General features: G+C 42.1%; 1 protein-coding gene across 1 annotated transcript in view; it reads left to right on the top strand.

Annotated features, from left to right (window-relative positions):
* LOC119581177 (serine-rich adhesin for platelets-like) overlaps positions 1 to 17,500 on the top strand; it is a 53,211-nt gene that overhangs the window by 29,118 nt on the left and 6,593 nt on the right. The window contains exons 2-4 of the mRNA XM_037929570.1: positions 10,143 to 16,858; positions 17,093 to 17,227; positions 17,344 to 17,500. The exon at positions 17,344 to 17,500 is cut by the window's right edge and continues 13 nt beyond it. Of these exons, the coding sequence (XP_037785498.1) occupies positions 10,143 to 16,858; positions 17,093 to 17,227; positions 17,344 to 17,500 (7,008 nt within the window). The remainder of the gene's footprint in view (positions 1 to 10,142; positions 16,859 to 17,092; positions 17,228 to 17,343) is intronic.

Genomic DNA, 17,500 nt, shown 5'->3' with positions numbered 1-17,500 from the left:
AGAGAGAAACAAGGAGAGGAAGAAGACAAGAAAAACGTTTAAACAAAAGATAAAACAGTCCTTCATAAAAGATCTCGTGAACTGAAGGAAAATGGATGTTTAGTCAAAACAGGTAGTATTTTAAGGACGAAATTTTGGGGTTAAGCAATCAGGAACGCTTTTACTGCTTTTGTGCTTTTTACTGATATTCTTGGATCTCTATTCAAGGCAATGGAATTACAACAAGGATAATGGTAACGATAATAACACTTACCCGTTTCACATCATTAACAAATAAGCAATGACGGTTCTGAACACATTTCGTAATCGCCGACACCGAAGTCCGTGCCATGCAGGGACTTCCGGCTCAAGTTCAGATAAAGCTCTCTGACATTGACCTTTGACCTTCCCATGCTCTTTTGACCTTTTCGTTCTTACCCAAAAAACATTCCTTCTGTTCCTTTTGCTAATAGTGCAATTTTTTCCCCCCATTTTTAGTCACAGGGAGTCGAAAATTCGCACGCTTACCCTCCCTCCCCCCCTTCCCTCTCCTCCTCCCCATCAAGTGTTGATTATATTCTTAGGAAACATAAAAACAAAACAAAACGTAAGTTCGTTGTTCTTTACCTTTTCGTTCTATTTGTCATACGGGTATAAATCTTTGCTTATGGATGTAAACGATGGAAAACATTTCTGTAAATGATTTGTTCATTCTTTCTAACCGGTAATGGGATAATTTTATGATTCACATAGAATATTGGATATGTAGATTATCTCATAGTCATTCTGTAATGTTTTTAGGGAAGTATTAGTTAGAGACATCTAACTCTACTAGAAATATTATGATCGCGTGCGTTCATGACAAATCCAGAGCAACGAAAATAAAACACTGAATGAGAGATAGGTAAAAAAAAAATACCAGGAAACGAATAACATAAAAATCACGGGAGCGAGTCACTCCAGACCATAAAATTAAGATCATTGACTTAACATTTATGGAGGCGATCTCACGCCTAACTTGCGCCAACTGGTTACGGCGAGGAAACAGCGGGCGTGGGCGTGTTTACGCTCGTAGTCGCCTCGATCCACACCGCTTGCCGCCTAGAAAAGGAAACGACTCTTCGCAGCTGCTTCATAACCTGGCGATTTCGAGGCGAGAATTTTTTTCAGAGTTTGCGCTTGTCCGAATCTGCCATCTTGCCGAGCGATTTCAAGGCGGGAAACTCGAACATCTTTCTGATCTAAGTCGGTCTGAAGACGTGATATCAAAGCATTAATTACGTATTTCCTTTTAAAAAAATCATTAATTGTCATTCATTTCTCTACTCATGATATATGTTCTTAGCAGATACCATCTCACCAAGTGATTCAAGGCGGGAAATTTGAAACAATCAAGTTCATTATCCTTGTAAAACAAACGTGGAAGATTTAGCTGATATGGGCATTTGTTATATTTATGTCTCCTTGTTAGATATTTCTACCCGTTTTATGCTATATGCACTCTAACTATCGGTATTTAGTTTCGAAATCAAGATACTGCTCTACCAACTTGCATTACCGTTTAGAAGCTTCATTGTTTACATTTAAGGCTCTCACATTCCTCCTTCATACCCATAGGCCGTGAAGCCCTTGATAGGAGAACCTTTTGAACCACAGTTGAATAACGCACCGCTTTTCAGTTCGGTTCAAAGACGGGGGTTCCGTGTTCCGTTGCGTATTGTGATTCCTTTTATTTCAATGACGGGATTTTTTTTAATTATTATTCTTGCATTATATATAGATGATTAATCTATGGCCCTCCACGACGGTGATGGAATTAGACCACCCTTATAAAAACTACCATACCTTACCTAGCATCGAGTACTTTTTCTCTAGCATTAATGTTATATATATCTTCATATAATTTGAAGAATATATATTCAGAATATGAAGTCAATGAATATGAAAGAACAATAAACATTTAATTGTTAAAAGAGGAGGCTTGAGAGGAAGGAAGTCGGCCGTGAGTCGAATCACAGACAGACAGTTGGGTAGACAGTCAGATAAATAGACAGACAGAGAAACCGATGGCCAGATAAGACAGTTTAACTATACATATGATAACAGACAGGCAGATGATAAGACAGTCAGACAGACAGACAGAGATAGAAGGGCAAGCATAGGATTAGGTAAACAGACAGACTCTAGTTGAGAGAGACAGAAAACCAGACATGCAGAGAGATATGCATAGACATAGAGACAGGCAAACGGTTAGACAGACAGAGAGACAGACAGGTTTTGAGAAGGACAGGCAAACAAACAGGCTTTGAGATAGATAGACAGGCTCTGAAACAGACTGACAGACACAGGCTTTGAGATAGAGAACCAAACAGACAGGCTTTGAAATAGACAGACAGGCAGACAAATGGACTTTGAGACAGACAGACAGATAAGCAGGTTCTGGAAACAGCAGACAGACAGGGTGGCTTTGAGACAAACAGCAGACAGACAGGGAGGCTTTGAGACAAACAGCAGACAGACCGGGAGGCTTTGAGACAAACAGACGGTCAGACAAACAGCCTTTGAGACAGACAGACCACCAGACAGACAGACTATCCAACAGCCACCTTGTTAGGGGTCATTTTTATCCGCTGAGTCACTCCGACCCCCGTTTCTTTTGGGAACTTGTCTCCGAGAACAATAGAGTGTCATTAATGCGGCCGCCCAGCTTTTTCATGAGCGCGGACAAGGAGATTCATTTCATTGTCTCAGCTCACCGTGGTCAGGTAGACAGGTAGAACGCGGAAGGGAAAACAAAAGGAGAAATAAATGGAATTAGAGATTCTGTGCGTGTGTATATGTATGTACATGCACACACACACACACACACACACACGCGCGCGCGCACACACACACACACAAAACCTAAGAACGCTGTGTTATCGTACCTGTTGACCGGATTCTCTTTAACTGGAAGTTTAGATTGCAAGTAGACCATCTGATTCAGTATATATATATATATATATATATATATATATATATATATATATATATATATATATATATATATATATATATATATATATATATATGTATGTGTGTGTGTGTGTGTGTGTGTAGTGTGTGTGTGTGTGTGCATGCGTGCTTGCGTGCTTGCGTGCGTGCGTGTGTGTGTGTGTGTGTGTGTGTGTGTGTGTGTGTGTGTGTGTGTGTGTGTGTGTGTGTGTGTGTGTGTGTGTTGTGTGTGTGTGTGTGTGTGTGTGTGTGTGTGTGTGTGTGTGTGTGTTTGTGTTTGTGTGCGTGTGCTTGTGTGCGTATGTGAATACAAGCACGTACACAGAAATCCTCTTTGACTGTGACATCACCCATTCCAACACGCGGCGCAGGCAGGTGGGTTGGGCGGCCAGAGGTCAGGATGATAGGTTATCTGGGCGCGAGGAACCTGTATTCAGCGGTCAGTGACTGCCTGTGGGGTATTTTTCTGTACTCTTTAACCCCGTGGTGTGAAAAATTATATTTTTCCTTTCCTTTTCTTCTCGATTTTATATTCTCTCTTTTTTCTTTCTCCATTTCCTCTTCTCTTATCTATTTACACATATTTTAATTATATTTATTTAGTTATTTATTCATATCGTTATATCTGTGTTTGTGTTGTGGTCCTTGGGTGGAATTCTTGAGCGTATCTCAGCTACCTGTTTTATCCGATTTTCCTATATTTATTGCCAATTGTACGTCTTTCTCTCTGTCTGAATTTATACCTACATTATCTCATTTTATCTCTTCTCCTCTCCTTCATCCCTTCTCCTTTGTATCTTCTCCTCCGTCTCTGTGTCCACATGTCTGTTCGTTTTCATTTTTTTTCACCTACCCTTCTTTTCTTGCCTCCTTAAATGTCTATTTAAAATCAAGTTTTCTTTTATTAGCTGGAATTGTGTAATATTCATGCTAACAATACTCTTAATACACAACCTCATTTAAAGACATTTTATCTCTGTGTATGATAAATGTATCAGAATATTTAGTCATAGTTACAAGGTTATTTCACTAAAATTTTAATGATGGGACAGAACCATTTCTCTGCCTAAGCTAAGATGAGGTATTTACAGAAAGATGGCCCATCAATTATATCTTGATTCAATCGTCTAAATGTTGTGGATATTCTGGCTCTCAGGCTGACTCCTGAGGCTGACTCCTGAAGCTGACTCCTGAGGCTGAGTAGTAGGTTGCGGTGTGGTGCAGGATATTTATCATAATACGTGTTTAGGATAGAATTAATCCGAAATAGGGATTGTTCGAGATAGTATGGCACTATCGACGTCGATTTTGTACATGGCACTATTGATGTCGATTTTTTGTATGGTTCTATCAACATTGGTATTGTATATGGCATTAATAATGTCGATTTTGTACATGGCCCTTTTAACGTCGATTTTGTACATGGCCTATCAGCGTTTGCTTCTGTACATGACACTATAAATGTCGATGTTGTATCATGGCACCAATAACGTCGATTTTGTGCATGGCACCAGAGACACCGATTCTGTACATGGCACTATTTACATCTCTGAATTCTGATCATTTAATTTACCTCAACTTTCATCAGATTACAGATTCACGAAATCAGAATTTACTCGCACTTAAATGAACGTTCAAAATCGAACTTAAGGACCACGTCTTGGTTAAGCATGTCGAATTCGTTATTGCTTTTCTTTCGGTGACTTTAATACTAACAAACATTAAATCTCCAAGGCATTATTTTCAAAAGAAAGAAAGAAAGAAAATGGTGGAATGAAAAGAACATGGCATATGATGTAACACCAACTCCTAAAACACAAATACGCAAAGCAAATGATGATGGAAACTGAAAGCCATGGATTCTATCTGGTGACTTCGCCTTTTTTTTGGATAAGTATATATATTTGTATATTTTTTTCTTTTCTTTTTTTTCTGTTTCTTTTTTTTATCTTTTAAGGGGGGGGGACTTACTTTGACTGTTTCTTCCACTGAAGGCTGACAGAGGGAAGAGGAACAAGGAAGGAGAAAATCTTTAACTTAACCTGCGAGACAATAGGCGGGGGTTTGTCGTCAGTTCACAAGGGTGTTGGTAGATCAGATGTATGCATCGTTATGTAAACAGTACTTACAAGAGCTTTTTTTCTCATCTCTCTCTCTCTCTCTCTCAACCTCTCAACCCCTCTCTCTCTCTCTCTCTCTCTCTCTCTCTCTCTCTCTATCTATCTATCTATCTATCTATCAATTTCTCTCTCTCTCTCTCTCTCTCTCTCTCTCTCTCTCTCTCTCTCTCTCTCTCTCTCTCTCTCTCTACCCCAGTTCCTCCTCCTCCTCCACCGCTTTCCTCATTCCACACTCTCATTTTTCATACAATGCTCACTTTCATTCATCTGCTCCTGAGCTTCTTAGACGCCGCGGGCAGTCTTTCAGCCACGCAATACGAGGTGGTGGGCTGCGAGGATGTGTAATGTGTAGTCATTAAACATTTGCGCTACGCCCACCTCAAAATTCGCCCGCCCACGCCTACACAGAGCTGTCTTTCATGTAACGCCCTGCTTTACACGCAAGCAGTCTCACAGTCACACGTCTCTGTACACACATATATGTATATTTGTATCTGTGTATCTCTGTCTCTCTCTGTCTCTGTCTCTCTGTCTCTCTCTCTCTCTCTCTCTCTCTCTCCCTCTCTCTCTCTCTTTCTTCTATTTCTCTCTTCCTTTGCAACCTTTGCGCATGTACTTACACAAGTTGCCTGCACTTCACTAACTCTTTACCCACACAGGTGAAGGAACACACACTCAAATGCTTATTGACGCCTCGTACACAAACAAATACACACAGCGGTATCTTGCAACCTTAGAATCCAAACATACCTTTACACTGCAAAAACGAACAAGGAAAAAGAATGCACATACTCCTTGCCATTTCATATTCCTTATTAATTGCATTTTTTGTTTCATTCGCAAAAAATATATATCTTATAACAACTACTTGAAATCGGTCGGTAATAACAATATTCCATGACTTGTAGTGTTTACTGTTAACCTGTGCCTTCACAAGCACTGGTGCTTTGTCACGCACTGTTTCATCACTTCCCAGATATACATAGCATCAAAGGCCTTAACAGACCCCGTATTTATCAACATACATAAAAGCGATACTCATCATCATAAATATTTTGTCACGCATCCTCAAGCAAGGACGCCCTCTTCCCTCCCCACCCCTCTTTTAACCCCACACTTCACCCCCACCTCCATTCCTCCCTTACCTTCCCCTCCTACCATATCCCCCTCCTCTCCGCCCACGACCCTCCCTCCTCCTTTTCAGCCCACATGGCTCTTTACGTCTCCTTTGCGCTGATGACTTAATGCTCAGCTGCGGGCGTCACCTCCGGATGCAGATGAGTGCTTCTTGCATCTTAGGACCGTTTACTGTGTGCTTGTTTACGGAAGAGAGGGGGGGGTGATTGAATATTTTTTTTTACATTCTTTTTCATAGGAGGATTTTCGTATAAATGTATGTGTATTATCTAGCTATTTAGTTATCTATATATCTGTCTATCTATACATCTATCTACCGACATACATGTGTAGACGTATTGTGAGTTTCTTGTTTCGTACACATATACACAAACACACAATACCTCCCACACCACCACACACAGACGCACAGACGCATAATAAAACTACCCACACACACATACATAAATATGCATTTCCTTACCTAAAAAAAAAAGAAAAAAATATATTTACATAATTTGTAAAATTGGTGAATTGTTGCCTTCAAGGCCAGACTCAAATCCCAAACTCAATAGGGATATCATTAGCCACGTAAAAAAGGCTTCCTCCATTATGCGCATTTACGTCAAGTCACAAGATTGTTGCGCTCCGAAGAATGCTTGCGTTGAAAATTTTCTACTCCGCTTCCTGTGCCTTGGATTTGAGTTGCAGAAGAGGCATGCTTGTTGTTCTTGTTGCTACTACTGTTGACAGGCGCAACAGCTGGGCGATGTGCGTTGAGGGTATACGCTGTGTTCAAATCCGTGTCACTTGCATCTTGAATTTTTTTTCGTTGTTTCATTTTTTTCACGTTTTAATACCTACCTGTGTTCGTTATAAGCGTGGAGAATGATACATTTTACAGCGTCAGATATGTAATGGCTATTAAATCTTCATTAGAATTCAACACAGTCATGTAATGTTTAGTCGAAACATTTCTACAAACACGAATTATATTGGTCATAATGATTCAACAAAATATAAAACTAAATATTATATCAAAGAAATGGACCTGGACACGAATTTCTGTTTTTCCCCTTCTTATACTTGTTATCAGCGGTTAAATTTCGCATGACGTTAGCAAAGTGTGTTGCTGTCATCTCCACGAAACAGAGAAGAGAGAAAATGGGAAAGAAAAGGTAAATAAACCACAAAACGGAGCCGAGGCGTGACATTCGCCGCATGACATTCCTTTATTTCTTTTTTCTTTCTCTGTCTGTCTTCTCTGTTTGTCTGGCTGTGTCTCTCTCTCTCTCTCTCTCTCTCTCTCTCACCACCTTTCCTTCTCTCTCCCTCCCCCAGCCTCCTTCCCTCCTCCCTCCCTCCCCTCTTTCCTTCCTTCCCCCCCTAGCCTCCTTCCCTCCCACCCTCCCCTCTTTCCTTCCCTCTCCCTCCCCCAACCTCCTTCCACCCTCCCTCCCTCCCTCCCTCCCCTCAGTTTTATGTATTTCTTCCCTCTGTCTGTCCGTCGCTAATTATACCTCCTTTGGTCCACTGGCTGCTCAGTTGTAAACATGTCACCACGCTACATCAACAGTAACGCGCCATTTATTTAGTTATTAGCATTTTTTAATTACGTTTCTGGAGTGTTTTAAGACAAATAAGTGGACTGCCCTCTTTAGTGTTATTTATTCATCTACTTTTTCTTTTCTTTTCTTTTATATTACGTTTCTAGAGTATTCCAAAAAGGATATGTGGATTGCCTTTTTTTTCTTTTTTTACGCATCTAAAGTATTTCGAGACGAATGCATGGATTTCCGTCTAAATGTTTAAAAAGGCGTTGAAAATACATATGTCTTTGTTATTATCCGTCGGTTGTAATGGTGATAGCGATGTTAATAATAATAATAGTAATAGTGACAGAAATAAAATTGGTAGTCATATCAATGGTAGTAATGATAATCAGGATCGATCGGTAATAATGCAATGCTGATAATAATAATTATAATGATGATGATGATGATGATAATATTTATGATGATGATGATGATGATGATGATGCTTATAATGATGATGATGATAATGATGATGATAATTACAATAATAACGATAATAACTATAATGATGGTAATAATATTAATGATAATAATAATAATGACAGTAATAATAATAATAATAATAATGACAGTGATAATGATAATAATAATAATCATAATAATAATCATGATAATGATAATGATAACAACAACAACAATGAAAATGATAACAATAATAAACATTAATAAACGATATTGATAATAATAACATACAAAATAAGAATAGCTCCATAATGGAACCAGATGATTGATGATGTTTACACAAAATCGAGCACAACGACGAGGGACAAATTAGCATAATTTACGCATGTCGGTTCCAAGTCAGCATACGCATACAGCGGAACAATTTTCGGAATAAAAAAAAATATAGTACGAAAAATAGTCTTACAAATTTTCGATGGAATTATGGTTCCTCTTTCCTTGTCTGTCTGTCTGTTTGTTTCTCTGTCTGTGTCTGTGTTTGTCTCCGTCTCTGTCTCCGTCTCTCCTCTCTCTCTCCCTCTCTCTCTCTCCGTCTCTCTCTCTGTCTCTCTCTCTCTTTCTCTCCGTCTCTTCTCTTTTTCTCCCTCTCTCTCTCTCTCTCTCTCTCTCTCTCTCTCTCTCTCTCTCTCTTCTCTCTCCTCTGTTTGTTTCCGTCTCTCTCTCTCTCTCTCCGAAATTTCCTCGGGCTTGTTTAAAATCATGAAGAAAAGGAGAAGAAACAGAGACGAAAAGAGACGAAAAGTTGAATCTACCTGAAGGAGCAAGAGCAGGTGTGACGGGGAGGCAAGAGGGAAGTAAAACGGAAGAGGTTTACAATGAGGGATGAGGGAGGGAGGAGGAGTAAGGGGGGTGAGGGAGGAGGAGGAGCAGGGGGTGAGGGAGGAGGAGGAAGGGGGGTGAGGGAGGAGGGGAGGGGGGTGAGGGAGGAGGAGAGGGGGGTGAGGGAGGAGGAGTAAGGGGGGTGAGGGAGGAGGAGAAAGGGGGTGAGGGAGGAGGAGTAAGGGGGGTGAGGGAGGAGGAGTAAGGGGGGGTAACGAAAGGAGGAGTTAGGAGGGAGAGGGTGTGAGGGAGGGAGGGAGGAAGGGTAAGGCGCTCGCGGTCGTCCTTACCGCTTGGTTAGTCAAGTACGAGGATGTGGCTCACTCATCCCCCAGGGAAGGTGTAAGCACAGGTCCTTCTCCATCCTTCTTATGCCACGCAGGTGATTGTGTATCCTCGAGGGGGTAAAAAATCATAATGGAAGGTCTTCAAGCTCTATCGCTCTCCCTGTCTTGCTTTGTCTCTGTCTCTACAGATCCATTCTCTTGCTCATGATCTCTCTCTCTCACTCTTTCTCTTTCCATTTCCTTCACCCTCTCCCTCTCTCGCTCTCTCCTTTATTCCCTTTCTCCCTTCCCCTCACTCTATCTCCAACCCCCCACCCTCTCTCTCTCTCTCTCTCTTTCTCTCTCTCTCTCTCTCTTTCTTTCTCTTTCTCTCTCGCTTCCTTATCTTATGACTCATATTTTATTGACGGTCACGAAATAATTACTGCTTTATTAGTAAGACACGATTCGTCTCATCTATAAATACTGGTGATCTATCTGCAAAAATATAAACTGTTTATGAATATCTTCAAACGTATTGTTACGTCAGTATATGTTGGCTATTTAGTTTATTTGCATGCATATAAAACATTTACATCTGTGCTCATTAAAACTGTTTACATGTGTAAGCAAGCAGACTATCACAGCTGTATACACATTTCTACCCCGTTTAGATAGTGTTTTACAGAACGAACGAACCACAGAACGCAAATACTTATATCTATAAAAATGTTTCAGTAGTTAAAATCAGTGTATTTATTTCTACTTTTTTCTTCTTCTCTCTTCTGCAGGTGTTTCGCTGAAGTGCGGAGAGGACATCATAGTCAACCGCGGCCAAAAGAAGGTCTTGAAGTTCTGGAGTTCCGAAGATCGATTCCTCAACGTGGACGTCATCCATAGGAGAGGAGAAGTGAAAGTAGGAGGAAAGGGAGATGGAGAAACGAGAGTCAAAGTGAAAGGAAGAAGCACAACGACAACAGCAAAACCAACCCCCAGTACCACCAGCCGGTCCAGTAGCAATACTCTAAAGACCGGAGGACAAAAGAAGGAACCGCCTCCTGTTAAGCAGAGTCAGAGTGACTTGTATTACTCTGTAGGCGCTCGAGTGACTCCCCAGCCTCCCACGACGACCCAGTCTTTGCAAACAGAAGTAGACGTCGCGAACCACACTCACCAAAACCGAAGTAGCGAAGGCTCTCATAAACAGCGGCCGGGCGAAGGCCTCGGTGTGAACACGGTGTTTTTAGAGGACTCGATTGTCTATGATTACAAGACGGATGATGACTATGTTGACGATGCTGATGATGCTGACAATACGCTGTCTCTTCAACAGGGAATCCTGACTGATGATGTCAATACTACTGAGATTCACCATGAACAAAAAGGTGACCTGGACGTGCATCAGCCCGTTGTTAATCAGGGAGCGGACAAAAAACACCACCTGAATAAGGTGGGTCATCGCGGCCAACAGATAATCTCAACGCAAGTGTTGCCTCCATTAACTGCCTCAGATAAGTTTTCTGCCATTCGAAACAGCGAAACACAAACAGAACGCACTGATGAATTAGACAGCATTACAACGGAGAGTCAAGAAATGCAAGATCAAGAAACGACCGTTAATCCACCAATGGAGACAGAAATTCCTGGATCACTAAAGGATACAGACTTTGAAGACATGAATGACACCACAGAAGCCACTACTCATATCCCCGATCTCCTCCGTTCAGAAGAAATAACCACCACTGTCCCAGAACCTGCCGAATCAACAGACACTTCTGCAGACAAGAATATCTCTATCCTGCACTTGAGTGACGAAGACTTGGTGACAGACGAACCAAATATTTTTGCACCTACGGAAGCTGTCGAATCGTCTACTGACAGGATACATGGGGACACTATAGATTTTCCTCTCAAGGATGACGGGGAAGGAGGACAAAAGGTAACAGAGGCCTCACCAAAGAAACCCAGCGAGGATGGAACGATTGCAGGAGACAAAAACCAGACCACAGACGATGGGGTGACTGAATGGACCTCCTCAGTGAGCAGGCAGCCAACCATCACCCCACGAACCCCAGGGGAGGAAGGAACGAATCACCAGGTGGACTCTATGGAATCCTCTACAGACGGAACAATGCGGGATCAAGGAGAAAGAACGGAGTCGCCCTTCACAAGCCAAAATCGTCTTAAGCAACCGCCAACAGTTCACGGCGATACCAAACACGCAGGGACTACAGGGGCAGACCAAGATAACCTTCTTGAAGTTTTTGTCGACGATGTACCGACGATGGTCTCACCGGGAAGTATAAAGAATGAAATTCTCATCCCAGAAGAACTGCTGCAGAAAACGCCATCTGAAGCTACCACTGAGTTTCTCAGTGAATTTGCAGCTGCAGGATTCCTACAGGAGGATGGGACTAGTGCAGAGGACTTTAGGACAACCACCATTATCCCAACAACGGAGGAAGTTTCTTCATCAGAAGTAGAATCAAAATCAAAAGTAACATATTCTAAAACAGAGGAGAGTGATGCCAGTACATCTGAGGCAACAACTCTGAAGTATCAAACAGATTTACAAAGCATCAATGAAATCGTTCCTGAAAGTGGCGATGATGTCGAAAATGCTCTAGAAAGATCTGATATTATTCATGATTCAGAAGAAAAGTCTGGAGCCTCTAATTCTGAAGAAAGTTCTGAAGAACACAGCATTTCCAAAGAAAGCAATACAACTGTGTCTGAAACAGCTAACAGCACTGAAAGATCGGAATCGCTTACTACTACAGAAACTTCAAACCAGTTTAACAATATAGAAAATTCTGAAATGCATGATAACACAGAGATCCCTGAAACACTTGATATCACTGAAAGGTCAGATATATTGGATACTACAGAACAGTCTAATAGAATTGAAGCCGCAGATAATTCTGAAGTGTATGATACCACAGATATATCGGAAATGCTTGAAGTCACAGAGAAGTCGGAAAACATCGATGCCACAGAAAGTTATAATGTGCTTCATTCCACTGAAAGACATGCAGCGGCTGACACCACAGAGAGATCAGAAGTGCCTGAAACGACAAAAAGATCCGAAACACTTGGCATCACTGAAGTCCCAGAAGGTCTTGATGTTACAATAAGATCTGATATGCTTGACGCAACAGAAAGATCTGAAGTTTCTAACACCACAGAAACACCTGAAATTTTCGATGCTACAGAAAGGATGAATGTGCTTGATGATGCATCTATGATGGAGAACACTGAAAGGTCTGAGATACCTGATGCCTTCTTTACAACAGAAGGTAAGGAACTGTTTGATACTAAGGAACGGTCAGATTTGTCTGATACAACAGAACGTATTCATTTCCTTGATGAGGAATTAATAACAGAATATTCTGTGAGTGCAGACCGAGAGAATGTTGTTGGTGATAGCAGTGAAGAAAAGGTTGATTATCATAATCGTATTGCAGCAGAAGAGGTGGAAGAAACAACAGAGAAGTACGTCCCCAACGATATCATAACAGAAGGCAATTTGGAAATGAGTGTGGGTGATATAACTACTGTAAGTGAAGGATTAATTACACTTGAGAATGATGAGGTTCCTCAGCAGAATGTATTCTCGGCTGGTGGCGCCTACGATTATTATTATGTTGACTATATTTACCGTCCTGATGATGAGGCTGAGTTCGAGACCAACCCTTATATCAGTAGTGTTGATTTTGATGACACCAATGAAGACGGTGCCAGCACACAGGCTCCAACAGGAAGTGTAAAAGAGGATGACAGACCTGCTCAAACTACAATGTTTCCCATGGTTCTTCCGGCTGAGGTACTGAAGGAAGAAGGTGAAGGAATTACAACTGCAAACATAGATACTGCATCCACTGAAAGCCCTTACCACATGACAGTTACCACACAGCAAACGACAATGGCCGGAGGATTCAAGATTAATGAGTTAGAGGAAGCAGATACTGCAGCTATAATGTCTACAGCTGATGATTTCAAGGCAGAGGATCAGACGACTGTAAGGACCACAGAGTTAGTTATTGAGAATGACGGTCTCGTCAGTGGCTCAGTCTCTCTCATGGATACAGATGATGAGGCAGACCCAGTAAGGAATACCACAACACAAGAAGCAAGTAGTGGCAATGATGGTTCTCTGACAGATAGTTTATTCAACGAGATAATTGATAGTCTAACCATCGCCCTGGAGAACGCACCTGAGGAGATACAAGTCCCTGTAGGTGATTTTACTATCAACATAAAAGACCTTTTCGAAATTGCAAACAACAAGAACAAAAGCGAGAAGACAAATACCAACTTGACTTCAGCAGAGCTTCCTGTCGAACACCGAGACAAAATAACGCTTATAAGGAGCGATGCTGTGGAGGACGAAGCTCAGGTAGAAGTCACGACTGAGGCTGAATCGCCCTTTGCCCTGGAGGATGAGGAACCAGAGACAATGCTCAGAACAGATTCCTTAAGTATGGCAGGCTTTATGGACCACAGCATGTTGGAGATGACAACCACAGAGGTGCCGCTGGAAGAAACGACACAGGAAGTAATTTATGACTACCCTGATGTTGCTGATGAAGACGGCTTCAAGGGTTATGATTACTATGAAAGTCTTGTGGACTCCCTTTTGGCTCAGGACAGGCCTTATGGTCAGAATAAGACTGAGCAAGCAGTCTCACCAACGATTGGTAATGAAGATGTGGTAGCAGTGCCTTCTGTTACAAGTTCTGGGCAAAAATATGTCTATCCGACTCTTGAATTCTCAATGGATGATGTAAAAACTACAGCTGAACCACAGACTACAGTAGCAGTGAGCAGCATGGAGGTAACACCATTGCAAAACAGGAGTTCAGAAGGTGATGGCTTGGAAATAACAACTATTTCCTATGATGTGGCCGATACTTCATTTGATGATGGCTCTGAAAACAGTAGTTCAGAAAACACAGTGGAAACAACTACCGTGTTTTCTATCCCATATCTTATCTTGCAAAACCAGGCTATGCTGGACGAAATTCTGACCAATCAAAAGTTGACCGGAAGTAGCTCTGTCATAATCAAGGAACAAGGAAGCAAAGTAGCAATTAGCTCCCCTGCACAAGATGAATCTTCCAGAGTAGAGGGAGTTACTGGTGAAAACACAGATGATGCATATACCGCAACCCAATCCTCCTCTGATAATGGCGATATATCAGGGAAACCAACTGAGAATGTTACCAGTTCCTCTTATGAAGTTGTGACCGATGAAACACAAAAAGCTAATGAGTCCGATGTGCTAACAAGAGGGCCAGACACTGTTACTGGTAAACCAGATGTTCAGGTTAGGAAACCGGGCACTATAACTGACAGTTTAGATGCACTTATTGACAAGCTAGAAAACTTGGCTAACCAGATATCCAATAATCAAACAAACAAACCAGAAACTACAACAGAAACACAAAAAGGAGACAATAACATCATCAGTCTAAATACAAAAGGTGAAAGCACTGATTCTCTGCCCCAGAGCAATAAGACTATAACAGACAAACCAGACGAGCTGTCCGAGAAATCAGATATTGTGACAAATGAACCTAAAACAGCCGCTGATCAACAAGAGATTTCAACTGCCAAGCCTGATGCCATTGCAGCTACAACTAGCACCTTGAAGGTTTCAACAAGCAAAGCAACAGAGCTCCCTAGCCCAGTATCTGCTGAACCCGCCGTGCGTGAAGAAGCTACAGAGTATTTCTGGAATTATGTGAGCCAGAAGACCAACACGAGTGGTCCCCAAGAAGATCACGGCTCAGCAGGTGCTGGTGGCTCTGAAGACAGGAAGTCAGTTTCATCTATGGAAAGTAGCCATGACTCTGAGACTTTAAGAGGAGGTGAAGCAAGTGAAGTTATAAAGACTGATGATGAAGCAACATTGAGGGCTACTGAGCAGAGCTTGTCATCAACAACAAGTGAGCCAGATCTTGCAACAATCCTTCTTCCATCATCCTTTATTGACAGATTAGGCGAGGTTTCAAAAGATAAAGATAGAGAGGAGGATGCCTTAGCTCCTGAAGCAAGACCTCCAAATCATTTTGATATCCCCGGAATTTTCAGCCGTAAGGATGACGAAGGCTTTACAGAATATGGGGGAGACTCGCCTTTCTTTATCAAGCTTCCTGGAAGTCCAAATGCTGTGCCAGTATATATCCAGTATGAGCCTGTGGAGGTCAAGTATGTTCCCTCAAAACATGACAATGAGGCCAGCGATGATAACATAAACTACAGAGATCCTGTAACTTATGAGAATGATGGATCTGTGTATGAATACCATGAAAATCCTGAAACCACTAAATTGACAGACCGTGAGAGCCAAGTTGCAAAAGAAGAGAACAAACCTGCTGAATCTTCTGTGATCTCATCGAACTCTGATGCAATGGTTCCACAAAGCAGTTCTAGTGACACTCGAGGAGGCAGTGAGCAAAATGAAGCTCAGCAGACTGAAGAAAATTCCTTCTTGAATGGGATCTATCGTATTCTGGATAATGTGGCTGGATCTGTTAGCAACCAATATCCTCAGAACACAGAAAATAAGCAGGAAGGACAAAATTTCAAACCCAACCGACCTGTTGTCAAGACTCCTGACCCCTTCTTCCTCATGGAAGCCCCAAAACTTGGAGGCTCATCGGATGGCTCCTCATCCCATGCCTCTCATGATGCTACCCATTCCACTGACGGGCACAACACCGGATTTTCTGTTGATGTGTCGAGTCAGTTTGGTTTTGAAAGCTCCAAGCCAGAAACACAAGGTGTACGAACAGGTACCGTGGAGGATGTACCTATCGGCACTAAACAGGAAGTACTTTATCCTGGGGACTATTACAAGCACGATGCATACACTGGAGTTAACCTTTTTGATTTAACAAATCCTGTATTTAATCTGAGAACCAAAGCAACCACGCCTTCTGCAGAGGACCTTATGACTCCTCAGTACACACCTTTCCCAATTACAACCAACCCACCCCGGACTACTGCAACCTTTGCACCCCTATCTGCCCTGCCTCTCTCTACCTCATTTAATGCTCGCGAGGAGGACAAGCGTCTTGGCAACGCACCAGACTATGCCGTTGACACTGTTAACACAACAACAGAAAGGACCACGTCAGAGAAGCCACCACCCAGTGTAGAATTTTCACCCATTCCGTCCATCGACTTTGCAGACTCTTATGATTCTCCCTTCCTACCAGAGACCCTCTTTGACAAAGACAGACCTTTCCCTATTCCTATTGAGGAGTATACACGTGATCAGACAGACGGGTCGTCATACAACCATGCCGAACCTGATTCTTACAACAACGGCTTCTCTGCAGCTCCTTTCAAAACCTCAGGTGCTCAGGGTTTAAATATACCTCCGGATGGGATAGTAACACCTGCATCAATGGGCCAGGTCGCAGTGGAAAACGATGGTAATGACAGTACTCTTCAAGAAAACCACCCTCCACCTTCGAAACCATTCATTGCGCATGATCAGGTGAGACTTTTCTAAGAGCTACAAGTAACTAATAATGATAATAATAATAATAATTCCGGTTATAAATTGTGCAGATGTGTAAAGAATGTAGAAAAAATAGACATCGGTTAACGTAGTAATATAATAAAATATGATAATATAATATAAAAATACACACGTAGGACAGTGCATGCAATAGATGATATATAGTTTAATGATGAAACATAATCACTGAACTGTTCCTTGTTCATTCAGATATGGGCTTTCCCCAAGTCTCGCGAGGAGCCTGGTCAACACGGCTTCCACGACAGCACAGGCCGCGTGTACTCTGCTTTCTACTCTCCTCTCGACGTCCCCGGCATCGACCCCGCTCTTTTCAGCTACAGGAAGGTGAGGCCCAAAGATTCCCTTTCTTTTTGAATGTAGAATATGGGGGGGAGGAGGTAGATGATTTTATCACTCTGTAGTCTTGATGTTGTCACTAATACATTTTACCCTGTCAAAAGGTGCCAAGTGCCAAGCCAGTTAACTCGGACTACACAAAGTATCCAACCGGTCAGAATCCCCCAAGGCTCTTCGAAGACAGCGCCGTTAGGAGCGTCTTCGGCTCCGAAGATTTCCCGTCGCACTCCTCGAAGTCCGAACACGATGTCCTCCTTGGAC

The sequence above is a fragment of the Penaeus monodon genome, chromosome 14 (assembly GCF_015228065.2).
Source record: "Penaeus monodon isolate SGIC_2016 chromosome 14, NSTDA_Pmon_1, whole genome shotgun sequence".
Taxonomy (NCBI): domain Eukaryota; kingdom Metazoa; phylum Arthropoda; class Malacostraca; order Decapoda; family Penaeidae; genus Penaeus; species Penaeus monodon.
Note: the sequence above shows the minus strand (reverse complement) of the source record. Positions and strands in the feature narration are given on the sequence as shown.